The sequence below is a fragment of the Chanos chanos genome, chromosome 14 (assembly GCF_902362185.1).
Source record: "Chanos chanos chromosome 14, fChaCha1.1, whole genome shotgun sequence".
NCBI classification, from domain to species: domain Eukaryota; kingdom Metazoa; phylum Chordata; class Actinopteri; order Gonorynchiformes; family Chanidae; genus Chanos; species Chanos chanos.
In genome coordinates, this window is record NC_044508.1 from 5,915,928 (window position 1) to 5,935,799 (window position 19,872).

The 19,872-nt window shown below is 41.3% G+C and overlaps 4 protein-coding genes across 4 annotated transcripts; 2 read left to right on the forward strand and 2 right to left on the reverse strand.

Moving 5' to 3' along the window:
- Positions 1-675: 675 nt before the first annotated feature.
- On the forward strand, positions 676-3,521 carry nacc2l (NACC family member 2-like). Its single transcript, XM_030791950.1, has 5 exons — positions 676-1,468; positions 1,608-1,784; positions 2,080-2,185; positions 2,460-2,557; positions 3,034-3,521. Exons 1-5 carry the CDS (start codon positions 676-678, stop codon positions 3,519-3,521), a joined length of 1,662 nt encoding a protein of 553 aa, XP_030647810.1.
- Positions 3,522-5,054: 1,533 nt separating this feature from the next.
- Positions 5,055-11,346, reverse strand: LOC115827873 (xenotropic and polytropic retrovirus receptor 1; the record flags this gene model as incomplete). The annotated part of the gene is made up of 13 exons (XM_030791777.1): positions 5,055-5,277; positions 5,530-5,666; positions 6,180-6,340; positions 6,546-6,737; positions 7,035-7,203; positions 7,690-7,869; positions 8,094-8,281; positions 8,563-8,644; positions 9,068-9,148; positions 9,276-9,428; positions 9,728-9,933; positions 10,033-10,159; positions 11,257-11,346. Coding segments are annotated over 13 exons (1,989 nt in total), but the record flags the coding sequence as incomplete, so codon positions are not given.
- Positions 11,347-13,429: 2,083 nt separating this feature from the next.
- fam78aa (family with sequence similarity 78 member Aa) lies at positions 13,430-16,469 on the reverse strand. Its single transcript, XM_030791670.1, has 3 exons — positions 16,454-16,469; positions 15,041-15,317; positions 13,430-13,958 (listed from the first exon to the last, which is right to left on the reverse strand). Exons 2-3 carry the CDS (start codon positions 15,298-15,300, stop codon positions 13,430-13,432), a joined length of 789 nt encoding a protein of 262 aa, XP_030647530.1. The 5' UTR covers positions 15,301-15,317; positions 16,454-16,469.
- A 787-nt stretch (positions 16,470-17,256) lies between these two features.
- plpp7a (phospholipid phosphatase 7a (inactive)) lies at positions 17,257-19,386 on the forward strand. The gene is made up of 2 exons (XM_030791669.1): positions 17,257-17,737; positions 18,998-19,386. Exons 1-2 carry the CDS (start codon positions 17,257-17,259, stop codon positions 19,384-19,386), a joined length of 870 nt encoding a protein of 289 aa, XP_030647529.1.
- Positions 19,387-19,872: the final 486 nt, after the last annotated feature.

Below are 19,872 nucleotides of genomic sequence, written 5' to 3' on the forward strand. Positions count from 1 at the left end.
ATGGTGCATCGATTGCACACAGACGCTCTCTCTCGCTCTCTCTCTCTCTCACCCGCTCTCTCTCTCTTCCTCTTTGCTAACTCAGTCCTGAACGAGGAAAGAGAAGAGAAGGGAAGGATTGAAATGTCTCTCTCGCTGTTCCTGCAGAGATTAAACGTGGAGCCAGCCGACGTTCTGCCGTGGCAGATGACACCACAGTAGAGGTCAGGTAGTGGTGGGAACATCGGGGGAGGGGAGGAACGGGGGGGGGGGGGGTGGTGAATGAGGAAAGAGTGGAAGACAGTGAATACAGGGGGTTTTATGGGTCACTTTTTGCTTATTATGACTACAGTGCTCCAGTAAACCTTCATTCTGACTTGCTCAATAGTACAATAACAATACAGTAAGCTATGTGGTATTGTGAAAACCTGACAGACTTTTGTCAGCATAATATTTTGCTATGAATGTGCCACAGGGTAAAACAATAGCACAAGTCTGGTCCATGTTACTTGGTAATAGAATAATAATTGGAAGGGAGTTTTCTTGTTTACATTCACTGAAATGTTCTTTCTTTCTTTTTTTTTTCCATCTGTCTTTTTCCACTCCTTCTACCACCCTACTTTCTACCTACTTCTACAAACTTGTAGATGTGTGTTAAGCAAATTGTATCCTCACCAATGATCTGAAGTAGTCGCCATGTCCCAGCTTCTCCACGTGGAGATCCCAAACTTTGGCAGCGCCGTTCTGGACAGCCTAAACGAGCAGCGGCTTTTGGGCCAGCACTGTGATGTGGCCATAATGGTAAACGGCCAAGCTTTCAAAGCCCACCGCGCCGTATTGGCCGCTAGCAGCCTGTACTTTCGCGACCTGTTTAGCGAGAGCCCGCAGACCCTCTTCGAACTTCCCTCTTCCGTGGCTCCATCTTGCTTCCAGCAGATCCTGTCCTTCTGTTACACTGGCCGGATGACTGTTTCGGCTAGTGACCAGTTGATGGTGATGTACACGGCCGGATACCTTCAGATCCAGAACATCGTGGAACGAGGTATGGATCTCATGTTCAAAGCTAGTGCCCCCTACTGTGACTCCCAGACCTCTGCAGCTGACGATTCGCCGAGCCACAACGAAAATGACAATGGCTCTGGCCTGTTGCTGAGAGACCAGACCAGGGCGTCCTGTACCATCAAGGAGGAGACACTGGAGACCCCCGTGTGCGAACTCAAACAAGTGGAAGAAGACGCTCGCGGTCTCAGGGGGCGGCTGGCTCGAAGCAGCACGCTGTTCTACACAGGTGGGGGCGGAAATGGTGCCTTACCTGCCACCCATTCGTACGAACAACTCTCCAGGGACCACCCAAGTCCTGGGGCGTCCAGCCTCCCCACCACAGACAGCCCAACGTCTCACCAAAATGAGGAGGAGGACTTTGAGGAAGATTCTTATGAGAGCATCACAAATGGAAAACTCTATGGAGGCTCAAGTTCCCTCTACAACAGTAATTTTTCCTCACTCACTATGTCTAGAAGCACTGTCTAGACATCTTAAGAGTTCAGGACAAAAAATACATTATCTATGACTTTTTTGAGATATATATATTTATTTATACTTTTTGTCTTTTGCTTTTGCTGTCTTAGTGCAAGAGAAGATGGAGGTTTCCTCTCTGCCTGTGTCCTTGGAGAGCCGGTACTGCGTGCTTTTAGGGGGGGACAGGGAAGCTCTCCCGGCGGGGCTTATCAGTCAGATTGGCTATCGCTGTCATCCTGCGCTATATACTGAAGGAGATCCAGGAGAGAGACTCGAACTAATTGCAGGTGAGTCCTGTACAAGACCAAAACTATATCACAGCATACACATCGGAAATTTTGTGTAAAAGATAAACTGAGAGACACTGTGACAGTGCGTGGTCTGGTGGAATTTACCCAGTGAAACTAGCTCCTGTGCTCATGACTGCAACCGAAACCAAAAAAAAAAAAAGAGACCCAGACAGTGACGTTACTTTTCGTGCTGCATATTTTAAAACGCCTTACAGTTGCTAACCGACATGATATCCCAGACTTTCACTGTATTTGACGCTATTTAGAGAAGCTAAACTTGAATTGATTCCAGGCTCCGGTGTATTCATGACTCGAGGCCAGTTGATGAACTGTCACCTGTGTGCTGGCGTCAAACACAAAGTGCTTTTGCGTCGCCTACTCGCGGCATTTTTTGACAGGTCAGTGAAACAACAGTGTTTGTTTGGGGGGTAACAGTCCAGAGTCAACTGAGGGTCAGTCTATGAGAAACAAACACACTACTAAACATCGCCGGTAGTGCAGTACAAGTCGAAGATGTAATGTTATTAGCCTTAGCGACTGATGTTGAAAAGCTTACACTCACAGCACACAATCTCGTCTCCTTGATAAATATTGCATATTGCCTGCATACTGTTTTTAGAAATATTTGGTGCATATACCCTCTAGTGGCTGATTGTGGTATCGCGTCTATAGGAACACACTGGCGGACAGCTGTGGGACTGGCATACGTTCTTCTAATTGTGATCCCAACCGAAAACCCCTGGACAGTCGCATATTGAACACTGTCAAACGTAAGTGCCATTATGTCTTTTCAAATCGTCTGAATCACTGAATTGTTTCACAAATAAGGACGCTCTTTTGAGACACTGTCGAGAGAGGGGAGGTTGGGGGGGGGGGTCAGTGAGCATACGCCTGCAGAACAGTACGTGCTGTTTGATGCGGTTTCTAAGTGTCTAAGTGCTTTCCAGTGCTTTTTCCCCTAACAGCATATGAGTCAGGTTCTTGAAAGCATTGCTTAAATGTCTCTTATTTGTATCACATTATTTTTTTTTAATTGACATGCATCACTGTATGGATTGTTGGACTGGTACTGCATGAAATGTGTAAATGAAATTTACCAGTTCTAGCTATTTACTCATTTCACTACTAGGTTTCACCTTATTATTTTTTTTACATTTGAAGTGCAAATATGGTTAAATACTGATGATACTGTTGATTACTTTGATGCTACTATCCCTCTATTTCCCTTTCACTCTTTGCCCTGTAGTTTACTGTCAGAACTTCGCTCCAAACTTTAAGGAGAGTGAAATGAATGTGATAGCGGCCGACATGTGCACCAACGCTCGGCGAGTGCGCAAACGATGGCTCCCGAAAATCAAGTCGATGCTTCCCGAAGGGGTGGAAGCATTCAGAAGCGCCATCATCCTCAGCCAATCGGACGGAGGCTCCCAGCCTAGCTCCGCCTTGCCCTTCGAAGCCGAATTCAAACACATCGCCGCCTCGAACCTCGGACTGGAGCAGCACTTGTACTCCGAGACCCTGAGAACTGGCACGCACGTTACGGGCGAAGAACGGGTTACCATGGAGACGTCCAGAAGCGACCGCGGCGGAGACGACTGCGAGGAGAGGTCGGAGAGGGCAGCAGGGGTGGTGACCCTCAACCCCAGCGGGAAAAGAGCAGACGAAGGTTCCACCGGCAGCCCGAAAACACAACACGAGGAACAAGTAAATGAGAGACCAGCGCTGGATGACTAGGGAGTCTCTAACACTCTACACCTCTCCACACGCAAGCTCCTCTTCTCTCCAAAAGCAACACTCATACCTCTTGAGTGATAACCTGAGGCTGCGACATCGAGGATGCAAAGAACGTCAAGGACTCTCTTGACAGAACTGTGGTGTCGGAGAAAATACTGTATACGAATTTGCAAGGAGCCATAAGAAACAATGCAGTAATTTATGATCAGTACGCACGCAATATGAGTATCAGTACGCATACACACGCGCACGCACCAGTATACACACACACATACACACACACACATTTACAATACGCTAATGTGCGCATATAAAATACACTCGCAGGCACACAGGTACTCTCTCTCTCTCTCCGTCTCTCTCTGTCTCTCTCTCTCGTTCTCTTTTTCTCTTGCTCTCTCAGACACACACACAGCCAGACACACACAAACGCAATACACACTTCCTGACAGCGTCCGTTGGTTTTGCAATTGCATGTGATACGCTAGCAGTTGCATTTCAGTCCTGCCTTTCTTGGAAAAACAAATGATTTAAAAAAAAAAAAAGAAAAAGAAAAAAGAAATACAGCCAAATCACAGGCCGGCGCATGACGCACAGTTTAAGATTCTTGCTAATTTAACACAACACACAACACACTGACTGACTGATGAGTTTGGACTACAACACTGCGAGATGACCCCCGAGGGCCAGCTGAGCTGGACAGTGGTCTGATAACAGAAAAAAAAAACATATTCAATGAACTGTTTTGACTTTCAATTTTCTCTCACATTTTTTTTCCTCTCATTTCATGATTTCTCTTGAATTACTGTATAATTAATGCCTGCTTGCTTTTTGCATATCAGCTAGACTGGACTTTAAAAAACGAGATATACAGTATTTGTCAGATAATGATATTACTGTATATGTGAAGATATGAAATAAAGAGCAGTGTTATTTTGAGGGACATAATCCTAGAGTTTATTAATTACCGTATCAGTTTAGCATCAGGTATACAACAGTAGTCTTTTGAATTTTTTGCCATGGTTAAATTTATATTAATTAATCAATTTGCTTGACAACCCAGAGTTAAAAAGTACCTCATAAATTAATGGTTAAATGCTTAAAAATATACCACAGAGAGTGCTAGGTTCATTGGGTGACCTCTTCTCACGAAATTCATTATGCACGAACTGTTTATATGGAGTTAATAGTGTCAGTCACGTCGTCACTATCAGTGTAACTGAGATCATTTAAATACTATGGACATACCTAGAAATCCACAACACTCCAAAAAGTCAGTTAAAATGTTTCATATTTCTGTGAAGTTATAACGTAGTCCTTTATTGTTTTTTTATACAGGTGAGGGTGACATCACGTCTGTTACCTCCACAGATAATTTGGTCTCTCTGACTCTTGCTCTGCAAAGAGACAAACAATTAGAAAAATGATTATGGCTGTTTGTCATTTGCCTGTCTATTAGCTAAAGTGAGGGCACAGCACAAGTGAAAAAAAAAAAAAAAAACCTGTGAAGCTAATGGACGTTTGCCCAGAAAATCACCTCAAACATTTGAGAGGTAAACATGAGGTCATATCCTTCAGCATTCTCTTGCTGTGCTCCTTCTTGTCTAGCTCCTCACGGTCCATAAGCTTCTCCAAGAGGGAGTGCCCCCGTGTGCTCTCCTGAGACGCCGAAAGATCAAAATCACGGACCGCTCGAGATAGCGCGCAGTTTTTCAGGTGCTCGTTTTCCAGGCGAAACAGGTTCCAAATGCAGCGTCTGGCAAAATTAAAAAAAAAACAAAAACTAAGGTCATATTTCACTACGCTCTTCATTTAGCATAGATTAGGTGTTCAGACATGCCCTGCCATAAATAGTTACCAGACTTATTACGACAATTAGCTCCTATTAATTATGTTAAAAACAGTTACTCTGTTCGTGATTGGTGCATGGCGCGAACGCATTAACCAATCACTGACCTTGCCGCTGGTTTGTATCGTTCTGTTAGGATAAGAGCAATGTCAATCAAACCTCAGGACCTCCAGCGGGGAGAGAACACCGCTGACAGTGACTGCAGAGGCTGAGTCCTTCATCTGAGCCAAGAGGATATTTATAGCCCAAGAAATCCTCAGAAAGACATCAGCCAGCATGGCACTGTAGTAATAAACCTGAAACAGGACCGTGGAGCTGTGAGCGTGATCGGATCGGGCCACGTGTGAATTTAAAGCGGCAGTCTTTCATTTCAGCATCGTAAAACCATCACTTTGGTCCCCGAAGAGCAGAAATAGGAACGGTGGAGGGATATGAACAGGGATTTATCAAGCAGGCTTTCTCAGTTAACTGACATTTGGCCTAAGATAGCCTGAGTCAAAAGTCAGCACCATGCTAAAGAATACCTCTTTTAAACAGTCTTGGCTTTGACATAAATTGTTCGGCTAATGGAAAAGTCTTGCTTTGTTGAATACTTCTCAGGGCTCTTTCTAAAGACACTAATCTTGTACTTAAAGAGATTAACCTGGTAATATAAAGGTGTGAGAAATTGACACTAAGATTTTAAGGTCAATATCTACAACAAAATCAGTTGAAAGTGAATAGAAGAAATCCAGCAGATTGTAGCTTTATGTGCATACATCTCACAGGTCCACTGCTCTGCATTTCACATTTACTTCAGGTGTACTTACCTGTCGCGAGTATACCAACTCTTCCTTCAGTAGGCCATTCCCTCTCAGCAGTCCCCAGTCCATTCTAATATCCCAGTATACTGTCACCAGTACACTAACACAGGTGGCCACCGCCCACAGGTACATGTACACCTCCACCTCCAAACCCGGACCGGGCTGCTCTACAATACAGACACGTTTTAGCAGACTTACAAATGATGTTTATAAGAGAGAAAATGGGCATGAAAAGACAGACATTTGTAATAAGCATCATACATATTTATGTGGACTCAGGAAACCCTGTTCTGTTGCGTACGTGTTTATCATATTTGCATGTGGCCTGGTGAACAGATCTGTGTGGGATGGTGAGGACGAATCAGCACGTGCCTCTCGCCTTGTTGTAGAGTCCGGCGAAAGTGACCATGAGGAAAACGGAGGAGTATTTTCCTGCGTTGAGGAGGTGGATGGACTGACCACTGTCCCAGAAAAGCCGAAGACACTGAGCAAACCGCAGCCACGGGGCAAAACACTGCAGGAGACAAGTCACCGCCTTAGAGTACGGCTTACAACCCAGGCTCTCTGGAAAAGTACGAAGAGGAAAGGTATTTAAAAAAACATATTTTTTTTTTACTAAAATGTCTAAACACGATTCTGCTGTGTAATCTATGATCTAGTCATTTGTAGGTAATGCTTCATTTGGAGACAGCTAAAACACCAGAACTGAGAAGTATCTGGAAGCATTTCACACTGCAAGCCAGTGTAAAAACATTTTTGCCAATAAAGATGGAACATCCATGCGTAAAGGAATGAAAATGAAAACGAAAATGAGAAAGGGAAATCGGGGTCATTTTACGCGGATTTTTGATGGCTTCTCACCTACAGGTGGAGATCTGACCGAGTTGAAATCTCTCCAATCTAGCTCGCAGGAGTAAAAACAGAGGAGATCCCAGATGCCCAGAAACAGTGGACTAAGGCTGTTGAGCTGATCTGCCAACCAACAGTCTGAAAACCCCACCGGCTGGAACGGAGGCAGTAGTACTTTACACTGCCAAACAAGAGAGTGTGGAAGGAAGACACTGAGGGTATATGTCTCCCTGCCTGGCTGTCTGTTTAGAAGAGATGTAACTGTTTATATATATATATATATATATATATATATACACACACACACAAACACACACATATATATATATATATATTCTTGTAAATTGTTAATGGCCCAATACTACAACAAATATCAAGTGAGTGCTTCTATTTGAATGTGATATAACATACTTCACATTTCATCTAAAGTACCCCTCAGAATGATCCTTGGACAAATGGCGTAATTACATGTTCATTTATCTAATGCTCTTTAGCAGCTGAAAGATGCTTTCTGTGTCACAGGTCATATGACCACAGAATGACCTTGGGGTCCAGGTTGTGAATCGCTGTGTGTGTGTCTCACAACCCTACCATGACTAGTCTGCTTCCCTCACCACTTATCATGATACTACACACCATTACTGTGATACAAAATGGGTGGCCTCACCATTAAAGCCAGCAGCCAATGGCGTGCCTTGTAGTAACAGGTGACTGCAGGGTTGAGAAGCAGAAGGAGGAGGAGACAGTGGAAGAAAAGTGGGTGGAGCTGCGGTGGAATTGACAGCAGTGGGCGATGCAGACAGGCCAATACACTGAAGCACCAGCATACAGCCAAGCCTCCAGCCACCTGTGAGGAAGGAGAGAGTCTTTAATTGTCAACTCAGTCGTTATTTGGTACATAATATATTATATTCGCAAAATTTACACTTTTGAGTGTCATTCCCTCCAAGGTGTCTTGATAATGCTTTTTTTTTTCTTTACATGCAAACAGTATTGGACAGTTTCACAAAAACTAACACATACACAGCAAAAACATTTCAGAGAAAAGGATCAAATTTTTGAAATGCTCACCTCCAAAACATTGTGATATAGCAGGTGATCTCGAGGATCTAGTTCAAAGATGAGAACATGATTGACACCTGATTTCCTCCAGTAGTACATGTCCACACCCATCAGGAGGAGGAACTCAATGAGCAGGAAACTCCCTCTATAAAGCTTCAGTAATGGCCACAGATCTTCCCAGTCGAGGACATCATTCACTGTAGGATGCAGAGCAAGAATGAGGAGATTTATATCTGAGGGCTTTTCTGTTCTTTACATGTAATTTTGGGCTTTGCGAAAGCAAATACACTCAGGAAATACACTCTGGAAATATACTGTGGGATTCGTCAGTTTGATAACAACATTCAGACATATTAATTTATTTGCTCATAGAAAACTTGTAACTTTCTGCTACTTACAAATGACCTTGGATAACTGTTTCTTTTTGTCAAATAGAATTGTTCACTCATCTTGCTGAACTAGCAGTGTAAAATCTCACCACTAAAAACGATGAAAACCAGTGAGGAGATCAGGATTCCACTCATCAGACCAATACGAAAGGTTGTCCACACTGGAAGTGCCTTGGCATGGTGAAAGATGGATCATGGGACATTAAAGCCAAGTTTAAAACAGACATTATCCTGCCCAACCACATGGATTACAAAAATACTGTACCCATGATCCATTTTAATCATTATGTCATGAGGTAACATCATTACATTTTGCAGCATAGGTGTAGTTCATCCTGGTATACGATTAATAGTTTAGAAATCGTTTATGACCAAAGATATTAGTTCATGAATTCTTTATAGCAAAGCTTAACACAGTGTCCTTGAAATGGGCTATGTTGTGTTCCATGTGGACACAATTCATGACTGATTCAGTCTGAATTTTCCCTTAACCTACATACAGAATTGTATACATATAAATCATATACCATCATATACATATAAAATACATAAACACACATGCCAGCTTGCATTCACTGAAACAGAGGGTTGTACCTGTACTGAGTCCGCTGGAGGGACCTCCAGCCTCCTCTGTGCCTTCTGTTCATCTCCACCTTCCAACTGGACCATAAAGATCTATGGGATACATTTCAGGAATTGGAGAATTTGAAGTTTTATATTATTTGTATGATGCTTTTGTCCCGTTAGTATTGTCTATGGGACTGGGGGGTTTAAAAAAAAAAAAAAAAAGATCTACTGTCACCTCCAGTTTAGACATGAGTTGATGGCATTGCCCCTTCTCACGGTTTAAAGGGGAGGTGTCCAGTTTTTCATTCTTCCATTTTAGGCCTTGTCCCAACTCAAACATGGACTCGTACTTCTTCAGAATCCTGCAGAAGCTTGTGTAGTTCAGCTCCTACAAAGAGACGATGTGTAGCCAGGGAAGCTTGGTGCTAGCACGTTTGAACATTTTGATTTTTAGGACCAGAAACATCCGAAAATGAAAGGACAATATTAAGGTCATAAAAAAACAGTTTCACAGTTTAGGGTTAAATCTAACCCTAGAACAAAAAGAATTCAAAACTGAGACGCCCCGCCTAAAATATGTTTCGGTCACAAACAAGTCTCAGTTTTTGTCAGGGAAAACAAGCCCTTTGCTTCGTCCTGGTACCAAGGGAATCGAATTTCTTTAAAGGACTTCAAAATTTTTCTTACCTGGTAGCGTTGCAGGAAGGATAGATTCAGGTAAAGTTCGCTCACTGCCGCTTTCAGCTGTCTCGGGTCGGCAGGTCCTCTTCGGCATGTTAAGAGCATCCACGGGTGTTGCACTCCGTTGCCCCATTCGTCCACTTCAGCCTCCGAAACGCCCGGAGCTATTATTCCAAATGAAGCTAACTTCTTCTGGGCTTCGGACAACTTCTCTGGGACACAGACAAAAAGCAGAACCATGCGTATGTACTACCAAGGTCGTATGAAGGACTAATTTCTGAATTGCGATTGGTTGTTGTTGTGTGTCTCACCTGAGTAGAAGCAGTTCACCTTTCTCAGTTCTTTATCACAAGCTTTGAAGAACTCCTCGTGGAGAGATTTTTGGTGCTTTTGAGAACCATTAGACTCTGTGGATATTGGATATAGCATTGGGTTATACTGTAAAATATAACAGAGAAAAGATCAAACGCATTCAGGGTGGGTATTTTTCAGACATTTCAGCTGATGGCATAGACTTTAACTGCTTCCAATTTATAAATATTGCTTTTCAACTTTCAGTTTAATAGAGAGCACAGACATGGATTTGTTTATTCCCATTTCTGTTGCCTCTTGATTATTTTCATTCTAAACCACACAACATACCTCACACCTTCGAGACCTCTTCTCTCAACGGACTCTGAATTGAGTAAGGTCATTAATTATTGATTTGACCTGTATCACCTCAGATATAGACAGAATCCCTGTCATACACAGTCCAATTCCATGCAGTATTTTGTTACAAAGGGGAATATCTAATGAGAACATACTACTGTGATATTGAATAACCATAAATTGTCCTATGACACTATTGTGTTTTGATGAAAACAGACATGACACAGGACTTAACCCCTCAGTGTTTTGTGTAACTGATGGGGTGAATGAAAAGTCAACAGCGAAAAAAAAAAAAAAAAAACCCTCACTCATATGAGCTTACATGTCAGAGGCAAAGCCGTCTAATAACAGATGTAACAGATATAACAGATTAGCTTGATGTGTGACGCCACAGTAGAGGAATCTGTTATGTTTACGTGTTCCCTCCACTCCACTAAAGCTCTCCGACAAAGTTTTTCGGTATGCTTACCCTCATGATGAGAGTCTTTCTTATCTTCTGTAATCAGTAGAGATTTCAGGGTCTGAGAGGAAAAAAAAAATGAAGACCGTGACATTCATTTGGTGATGGTGATAATCACTAATCAGTCGTATGATCATTCCTCTGAAACTAAACTAAGAAATGGAAGCTTTACAACATGAATAAACCACTTGTTATTCGAAAGAGAATGTTTTAGATTTTGGGGATTAGACAATATTGTTGAGATGCTGACTGAGGAAAAAAAAAAGAGACAAAAAAAAAAAAGATTAGCTAAGATAAATAAATTGAAATGCAATTTTGTTTGACATTCATTCAGAAGAGAGACACAGAACTGTTGTAAGCACACATAATTCACAGGACTAATTCACTAGGTTCACAGGAGTGTCCAAAAGGTTAATGCTCTTACCTCATAAGAGATATACTGCTTTTTCCATTCTGGAATCATATGGGCAGCCAGATGGTCAGAGAACTGCAAGTGTGTCATAAGGATGGTGAATGAGGAAAGTTATCAAGGTGTGTGTATGTGTGTGAGAGTGTGTGTGTGTGTGTCTCATAACACACAGCACTGGTATCTTAAACCCAGATGGAGAGGGCGGGGGAAGAGGGTACAAAGGCGGTCACAGTTTAGGAGCACAAAGAATTACAACCTTCATCCATAATGAAGAAGGTCATCTCGCTGTATAAACACAATGTCTTCTGGCCCAAACCATTATTCAAACCAGTATTCTTTAGGTCTCTCTATTTTAACATTTCAGGCTGGTATGCTGGTAATGAAACCTATTTACTTCTCTGTTCACTATAAAGCAATATGATTACTGAGTTTTAAGTGACAAAACTGAGTATATTGAATATTGAGATGTAGTCTGATTATTATCCATTGCCTGTTGGGGGCAGCATGATTAGTTGGTTAAATCCTCATGTAAGACAAATAAATAATTCTAATCAAAACTATAAGAGCACCCACTTTCTGAATTTTCACTTTATTACAGAACATTTGTTTAATCTATTCATCATAGCAAAAGCAACATATCACTTATTTTTAAGATGCCGTTTACAATTATAAACAACTTTCATAAAAGTTTGTAATTAAATTAACTTACAATTTAGCAACAATATCGACCATTTCTTAAAGAATTCTGTTATTAATTCTATTAAGAATTTAGTTGGCCTCTTAATTGTGTGTGAATATTCATGAACAGAGGGACACCAGAGGGGATGGTTGTATATTCTATGCTGTTTGCAGTTCTGTCTCTAGATGTAAGAGTGATGAAAGATCTTAAGAAAATTCTAGAGAGTTAAAAATTGGGGCAGCTTCGAGTATTTTAGAATCAGGTCATTTTGTTCCTGTGGAGAGGGAGCTGTAACCCTTAATCAAATTCACACGTTTTGTCAGAAGTTTTGTGACATTTCAGCGCAGAAGAATACATTTATATTTTCAGGAGGGACTTCAAGTGGACAATCGATCAATTAATCAATCAATCAGTCAATCAATCAATTAATCAAACAATCAACTGGTTGGTCAGTCAATCAGTCAATCAGTTAATCAGTCACTGAACAATATGGCTTCAGATAAAGCTGGACATGTATTGAGGAATTCTCAGTGCATGAAGTTTTGTAGCTCTTTTCAGCCTGTTCAAAAAAAGACACATTTGTACCTAATATTAAATTTCTCCAAAACAATTAATATATATTATTTTATTCACTAAGAAAAATACAAGGAACAAAACCTGCAAAGGAAAGAGGTACAGCAAATACATGTTTATGAGTCACGCCGTTCATTTATTCAACAAATGAATCTCTCTGTCTGCAAAGACATGGCGAAGTACCTGAAACATTCACTGTTCACTTGAGAACCTGAAAAATGAAAAGACAGCTATATCAAGCACCAACCCTGAGCAAATTTCATGTGCTACACTGCATATCAAACATACGTTTAATATAACTGAAGTATATAATGTTATATACTTTTGATATGGACTACATAATGACAATAAGGCAAGATCTCACTGCTCGTATACCTTAGTACAGCACCTGATACTGCACAACAGAGAGCACCCGCTTTAAAAGGACATCAGTTAACACATGGAGGTTTTGTGTTATTATCCACGCTCTGCCCAAAATCATTCTAACGTCACATTGACAGAGAAGATTCTCTGCATTACACAGCAAAGGCAAAACATCTTTACACAGTACACTCATCCAAGGCCACATGCAGTAGTTTGAATTCACACAAATATCATAAACTTCCGGTGACATATCTCGCAACAAAACAAAGAGAAACAATTGCATTATGTGACTTTGCATTTTCTTTTTTTATAATGTACCCAACTCCTACCTATAAATACACTAATAACAGATTAGGACTTTGACACAGGAGTAAAATGAACACACAAACAAAAATCCCTAACAAATCAAGTAGCTTGTCTGATGGCAAAATGGCTTAAGCTGTAAAATACATGTGATTCCAATGTATTCCATCTCATTCAACATCTGTTCTTGACTGCTCATCTGCATAAAAAGGCCCACTCCTCAGTGAAATATTTTTTTATAAACTCCCATCACTGTTTTTCCAGTGGAGGTCAATACTTCGGTGGTATGACCACCACGGGTTCCCCCAATCTTGGCCTCCACACTAACACCTGAGCATCATTGGCGTTAGGCTTTACCAAGGCGTTGGTTGGGATTGCTTCGTTCTTAAGCAGCACCTGAGGCTGCTCTTGGACCAGGGGCTCCACCACCTTCGATCTCTGTCCGAGCGGTCTCTGGGGATCCACCTCGATGCAGAGTCTCATTCTCCACCGGATGGTTCTCAGAAGAGCCATCTCAGAAGTCGCCTCGTTCCTCGCCACCAGCCAAGTCGTGAAACGCTGGTCGCGGCGGATTTCGGAGAGCAGAGGCGGGCTGTTGGTGGTGCCCACTGGCACACTCCAGGTGACGCTGGGATAGAAGTTGTCGTTCATGCTTACAGTGAGCTTGGTGTCTCTCTTGGTGGGGCCCACAATGGTGTAGATCTCTGTGGTACAGCCGTACCAAGGGTAGTTCACGCCATCAGAGTCGCTAATGGCCTGGATTCGGCCCTCTTTAAGTTCTGGCAACTCCCAGCTAGACCTTTGTAAGGAAGCGGGAACGTTAGTTTACAGAGAAAGGAACACAACCACTCAACCAACATCTAAAACGGAAGCTCTCTATAAAACCATCCTGAATGACTCCGTTTGAAGGCTTTGTCGTTTGTTTAAAGCTGAAACTTCCCCTCTATAGAAAGCATGTAAAGGAGTCTCAGAAACATTGGCACTTCCTCTTCTTTATGCCCTTTGCTTTAACTGAACATTATTTCCACTCATCACTTTGCATTACCACTGAATCACTAATGCTGAGTAAATACCAAAGGAATACCTCAAACATTCAGAAAGGTAGATTAATGTGTGCGTCTGTGGAACGTCTGTGATTCATTTGTTGAAAATATTGTTCAGGGCAACACAATACAACCATTATTGTCCGTTTTTCTCACAATGGAAATCACCTCTGAAAACACGGCTTGATAGCACCCACACGTTTTATCTTATTCCAGTAGGTCTTTCTAAGGCAAGCTCTGTAGCCTTGACAACTGAGATGAAGAGCGGCCTTCAAAAAGTGTTTACGCCAACTGGGAGAAGACAGTTGGTTATCTATAAAACCTTAGAGCTGGAATCACTAACTGAACTGTAAGAGTGAAATTTCTCTCTCAGCTCTCTCTTTCTCTGACTCACTGGCTGTGGTAAGGGCGTGTTTAATTCCTCCACCGTTGAGGAAACAATCCCCGGAAACTGAAGCATAAACATCACTAACATCCTGAGTGAGCTCTTTGTTGTGAAGTTCCATTGAGGTATCAAGCAGGAGGTCTATGAAACCACTGTGTGGGGAATGGAAAGAAAAGCAACCTATTTGTTGCATGTTAACGAAGTTTTCCCCATATAATTTAGTGAGTAGGTGGTCTTAAATTACCTTACTGAAAACTGTTATCCATTCTCTAACAAGCAATTGCTAAACCAGCTCACAGTAAACTATATATGGGTGGGTGGATGAGCGATGTGTAAACATTACTTCCTCTTTTTAGACACTTAAATGGACGACAATGATCAACAACCTACTATTCTTCAGAACGTTACAGAATGACTTCTAACCTTTTGAAACTACTTTTTTTTTCTACTCACACTCCTTCTGTGCCATATTTGTTGAAGAAATCCATTTGATTGCATGCTTGGATCCAACCAATGGTCCATATCTCTTTGCGGACAACTGGAGGAACAAGCACTTGGGCAGCGGCTCTAAAATATGGTGTACGGTATCGCAGAACCACGTTGGAAGACTCATCAGTGACAGTTGGGGTTTGATCGATTGAAGAGTTCAATTCGAGGACCGTTATGTTTTCATGGAAACTCGGCTTGTTTCTGACACTCTCTATGCATCCCATGGTAATGGTTATTAATACTACACACGATAACAGCCATTGATGTGAAGCACCCCAGTTAAGGATCTTTTTTGATGCTTGGAGTAATAATTTAAAACAGGCTAAGTATCTTTGCTCCCAACGCTTAATACAGTTGAACTAACTGCGAACAGGTGCGAGGGATATACATATAGACCGCTGTATTTGAAGGACGGGTCTAAAGGTGGAAAAAGAAAGGAATTAAGAATCAGTGTTGCCTACAGTGAGCCCATCATAGTGGTTATTTCTGCAACAAATGAAGTTTCAAATCTTTACAAGTACTATTACATCTATGCAGGGTATTCACAATAATGTATAGCAGATGTAACATCGTAACTAACTGTCTGATAATAGCACTGCTATAAATCTGTCTATGGCGTATTCGCAGAATTACTTCTAACCACTTTTCACTCCTAACCCTTCAGTCAAGTCGCTCATCGCTCCAAATTTGAAGTTTGAAACAAATTATTGGCCTCTGAAACGGGCAAATTCTTCGCCTCCGTGGCAGGTAAGAGACCACTGGAATTTGTCCATAAGAGGAGATGTTTTGTCAACTCGCCTGAAATTCTAATAAATACGGCATAGACAGCATGCAAACGTTCAAATACCACCTCTTAAGCACTTTCCAGTGCTCAGTCATAATGACCAGTTGCACTGATTACTCTTGCACCCTCCAAGAATAGTTTACCAACAGAAAAGGCATTGTTCGCAAAGCAGTGGCACGAGTTTCCTATGGTCCTCGAGTTAAAGGGTCCGTTATCGTTGTGGCAAGTGTATCACTTCGTCTTACATGCACCAGTAAGTCGCATCCTAGATCCCTGAATTCCTATCCCTTTTAGTCCGCGGTTACACAGAAAGTAAGTTGGGTGACTATCAGAGATATCAGTAAAAAGGTTCCTTAAAAGCTCTTCTCCATATTTTGGAAAGTAGAAGTTTTAAATCATTAACGGACACACTTTGTTTCGTCCTCGTCCTATAATAGGTTGGGCAGGTTCTTTGGCGTGTAATGCTACACTTCAGCTGTTGGCTTTTTTTATCCGAGCGGCTTTAGAATAAGACTTCCCTTCTTCAGAGTGAGTTGCTGTATGGGTAGTGTAGTTTATGCGCATCCGGGAGCGACGGAAAGTAACGGTCTCACCAAGTAAAAGAACAATAGAAGAAGCCCATATTCAGATCATCGGGGCGGACTTAGCCAGTGCACTCATGCATAATATGAAAAGCTGCTTGTCAGCAGAAAAAATGAAAATATTGACAAGGATAAATACCGCCAATTGTATTTACAGTTTCATAAATTGTAAATACATGTTTATCATAAATTTAAACGCATATTTACGTCAAGCTGTACTGCAACTAAATTTATGAACGCTTTTCTTCTCGAATATGCAAAGTAACCATCCGGAAACGGTGGCAAGTGCTCGTACTTCTTTTAGTAATAATGTGCCAGTCGCGAGACCTTTGATCAGATTATGAAATTAAGCGGCTCCACTAAGCACATTTAAACGCACTAAGCAGCCGTTGTCGGGTCTGATAAATGAGCGCGGATACAAAAGTGAGTCAGGGGAAATGGTTTTAGCTGAAAAACAACCAAAAGCTCTTCTCTGTTGAACCTTGCAGAATTTCATTTCTTTTTTTTTTCTGTAAACAGAGAAAACACCGATAGTCTAAAGTAAATAACGCTCATTTGTTATGTTCGCCTTATAAACACGCAGTAAATGAAACAGCTATGTGGATGAATTTCATGAAGGCTGCCAGTTGGTTTGTCTATTTATAGCCTAACTGGAATAGATCTTGCAAGAGTTGGTACAGGGTAATACATGTTCAGGGAATGGACACGGTAGACCGGTCAGCGCAACGCTCTGTGCTAAAGGGACAGTGAAATAAACCAATAACAATACAGATAATTAAAGATCGTCTCCACAAGGGAGAGGAGCATACACAAAGATGCCTGCACATCAGAGTCGAACCAGGACGAGGGATCGGAACAACGTTCTGAACCGACCGGAGTTTATGTCTCTGAATCAACCTCTGAGGAACAACAACGCCGAAGCTCGCTCCTCCGCGCGTAGGGCCTCTCACAAATATCAGCACTGCCAGCATCAAGCCTCTGAAAATGCGCAGCAAGAGTCGGCCGAGAGCAGCAAAGAGCGCAGAGAGTCTGTTAAATTACCGGAGGAGGACTGTATGCAGCTTAATCCCTCATTTAAAGGGATTGCGATGAACTCGCTCCTTGCCATCGATATCTGTATGTCGAAGAGACTCGGGGTTTGTGCTCATACGACATCATCTTGGGGAAGCGTGCGTTCTATTGTCAAACTGCTTGCTCTCACTGGTCATGGCATTCCTTGGATTTTCGGCACAATTTTTTGCCTTACAAGAAGCAACACGTTGGCAGGGCAAGAGGTCTTGGTTAATTTGCTGCTTGGTACGTCGTATTAATAGTAGATCATAGATACTGTTGACTCATCACGGCCAAGCTATCGTTAACTTCTAACCGTTAACTTGTTTTGTCTTGGATGGCAAGCATCATCATATTATCACCACCCTTACAGACCCATTGTACCGTTATCTTTAAAGGTTACGATATGAATCATGGATTCATTTCTTAATAACTTAACAAATGAAAAAATAAACAGATTTTTGTACGGTTAGTGTACTCATACGGTTTCAAATTTATCTAATTATATATATATACACACATTATTATTATTATTATTATTGTTATCATTATTATTATTATTTAGAGATGCCGAAATTCAGGTTATGGTAATCATCATTTGTGCTGTTGTCCAACCGCTACATGTTGTTAGGGCAACATAACTATGTTCTACCAGGAGCTACATTATTGTCCAATGACTTTTGTTACAGTTACATTTGCCAGCACTCAGCATTAAAAACCCCTTATTTGAACCGGTAGTATCGCTTATTGCAGTCTCTACAACTGTGGATCAAGCAGTGATAGTGTTGTAATTCCATCCAAGATCTAAAAACAAGCATTCGCACCGGGGAAAAAAATAGTTTGCATCCAGCTCTGAAATACAATGATACAGTCTCCTTTTGAAATACCTTGGTTGTATTTTAAACATAATCATCAGTGTTGACATACATTATAAATAACACATTTTCAACTGAAGAAATATACATTTTATCTTGAGGATTACTTTCACTGAATTACTTGAGTTATGTGAGGCTGTGAAACCAAATTTACAGTATTTTGGTAAAATAGGGAGTAGTAGCCTACTCATAGATTTTATGTATCCTAGAGTCTTTTAAGGTCATGGTTAGAGAAAGCTGCTAGGTTTTTAGGTCAGTGGATAAGGGAATACAGGAAGATGTATGCTCTGTCTTTGACTGGTAGAAATGTGAACAACTCTTTTCAAAACACAGAGCACAGATTTTAGTGATACTGTAAACATAAAACCTTTCAATCATTTAAATTCTCCTGATGTCAGTAACTGACATGGGCTATGAAGCCAAACTGTGAAATTTGCCATGATAAATATCTCCAATGATTTACTATTTGTGTCTTGTGTATGTTACAAGATAGTTTAGTGTGATTGCTAGTGTGTTTGACTGGCTGAATCAGTTGTTGAATTCACTGTGGATGCTTTGTCAATCATCTTCTGATTACACTGAATTTGTTGTCCTAGTTTGTTCTCTCAATAAAGTTTTATTCCTCTTGCAGCTCTTTTACTGGACGTGATGACTGTTGCAGGCATGCAAAAGCTTGTGAAGCGCAAAGGACCCTGGGAAATGAGCCCCAGTTTCCTTGATTACCTGGCCATGGACGTCTACTCCTTCCCAGCAGCCCACGCAAGCAGGGCTGCCATGGTATCTAAATTCCTATTGGCTCATTTGGTGCTGGCAGTTCCTCTACGCATTCTTCTGGTCATATGGGCGGTGTTGGTGGGCATGTCTCGCATTCTGCTCGGTCGCCATCACCTTACGGATGTTGGTTGCGGCTTCGCGCTGGGTTTCCTTCACTACAGCCTGGTTGAGATGGTATGGCTGTCTTCCAGCACCTGTCAAACACTCATTTCCATTGGAACATTCAACTGGATCCCCTTCTATTGATCCATTAGTTTCTGTTGCTCAGTGTAGCTCAGAGCAGAGTCGATTTATGGACAGGCAAAATTGCTGTTTTTTTTTCAAGCCAAAATGATGGATATGCATTTTCCCCCAAAATCAGTGCTGCGAGTACATGATCAAAGACTTTCAGAATGTCTGTTTGATTTATGACTTTAGGTTTTACCGATATGATGTTATCGTTGACTTTTTTCCTGGCTTGAATTATTGCAATGGCAGTATAAGGTTTTTTTTGTTTTTTTTTTTTGGTTTACTGTTGAACAGTGTAAAAAGGCCAAATGTAGTTGTTTAGAATATGAAAAAGCTATTTCACTTTATGTGGATACGTTAATGATGTAAAATAATAATAATAATAATAATAATAATAATAATAATAATAATAATAATATGGAACTGTATCGCGAGCAAAAAAAAAACTGCTCAGGGATTTTGCAACAAAATCATACAATGTCATCTCAAAAATTTATTCATTTT

Excerpts from the sequence above, each read along its gene's own strand:
- nacc2l (XM_030791950.1), top strand. The coding sequence starts at position 676 with ATGTCCCAGCTTCTCCACGTGGAGATCCCAAACTTTGGCAGCGCCGTT. Across the intron at positions 1,785-2,079 it reads GAGACTCGAACTAATTGCAG|GCTCCGGTGTATTCATGACT; the intron begins GTGAGTCCTGTA and ends AATTGATTCCAG. Across the intron at positions 2,186-2,459 it reads CTCGCGGCATTTTTTGACAG|GAACACACTGGCGGACAGCT; the intron begins GTCAGTGAAACA and ends TCGCGTCTATAG.
- fam78aa (XM_030791670.1), bottom strand. The coding sequence starts at position 15,300 with ATGGGATGCATAGAGAGTGTCAGAAACAAGCCGAGTTTCCATGAAAAC. Across the intron at positions 13,959-15,040 it reads AAATATGGCACAGAAGGAGT|GTCTAGCTGGGAGTTGCCAG; the intron begins GTGAGTAGAAAA and ends TTCCTTACAAAG.
- plpp7a (XM_030791669.1), top strand. The coding sequence starts at position 17,257 with ATGCCTGCACATCAGAGTCGAACCAGGACGAGGGATCGGAACAACGTT. Across the intron at positions 17,738-18,997 it reads CTTGGTTAATTTGCTGCTTG|CTCTTTTACTGGACGTGATG; the intron begins GTACGTCGTATT and ends TTCCTCTTGCAG.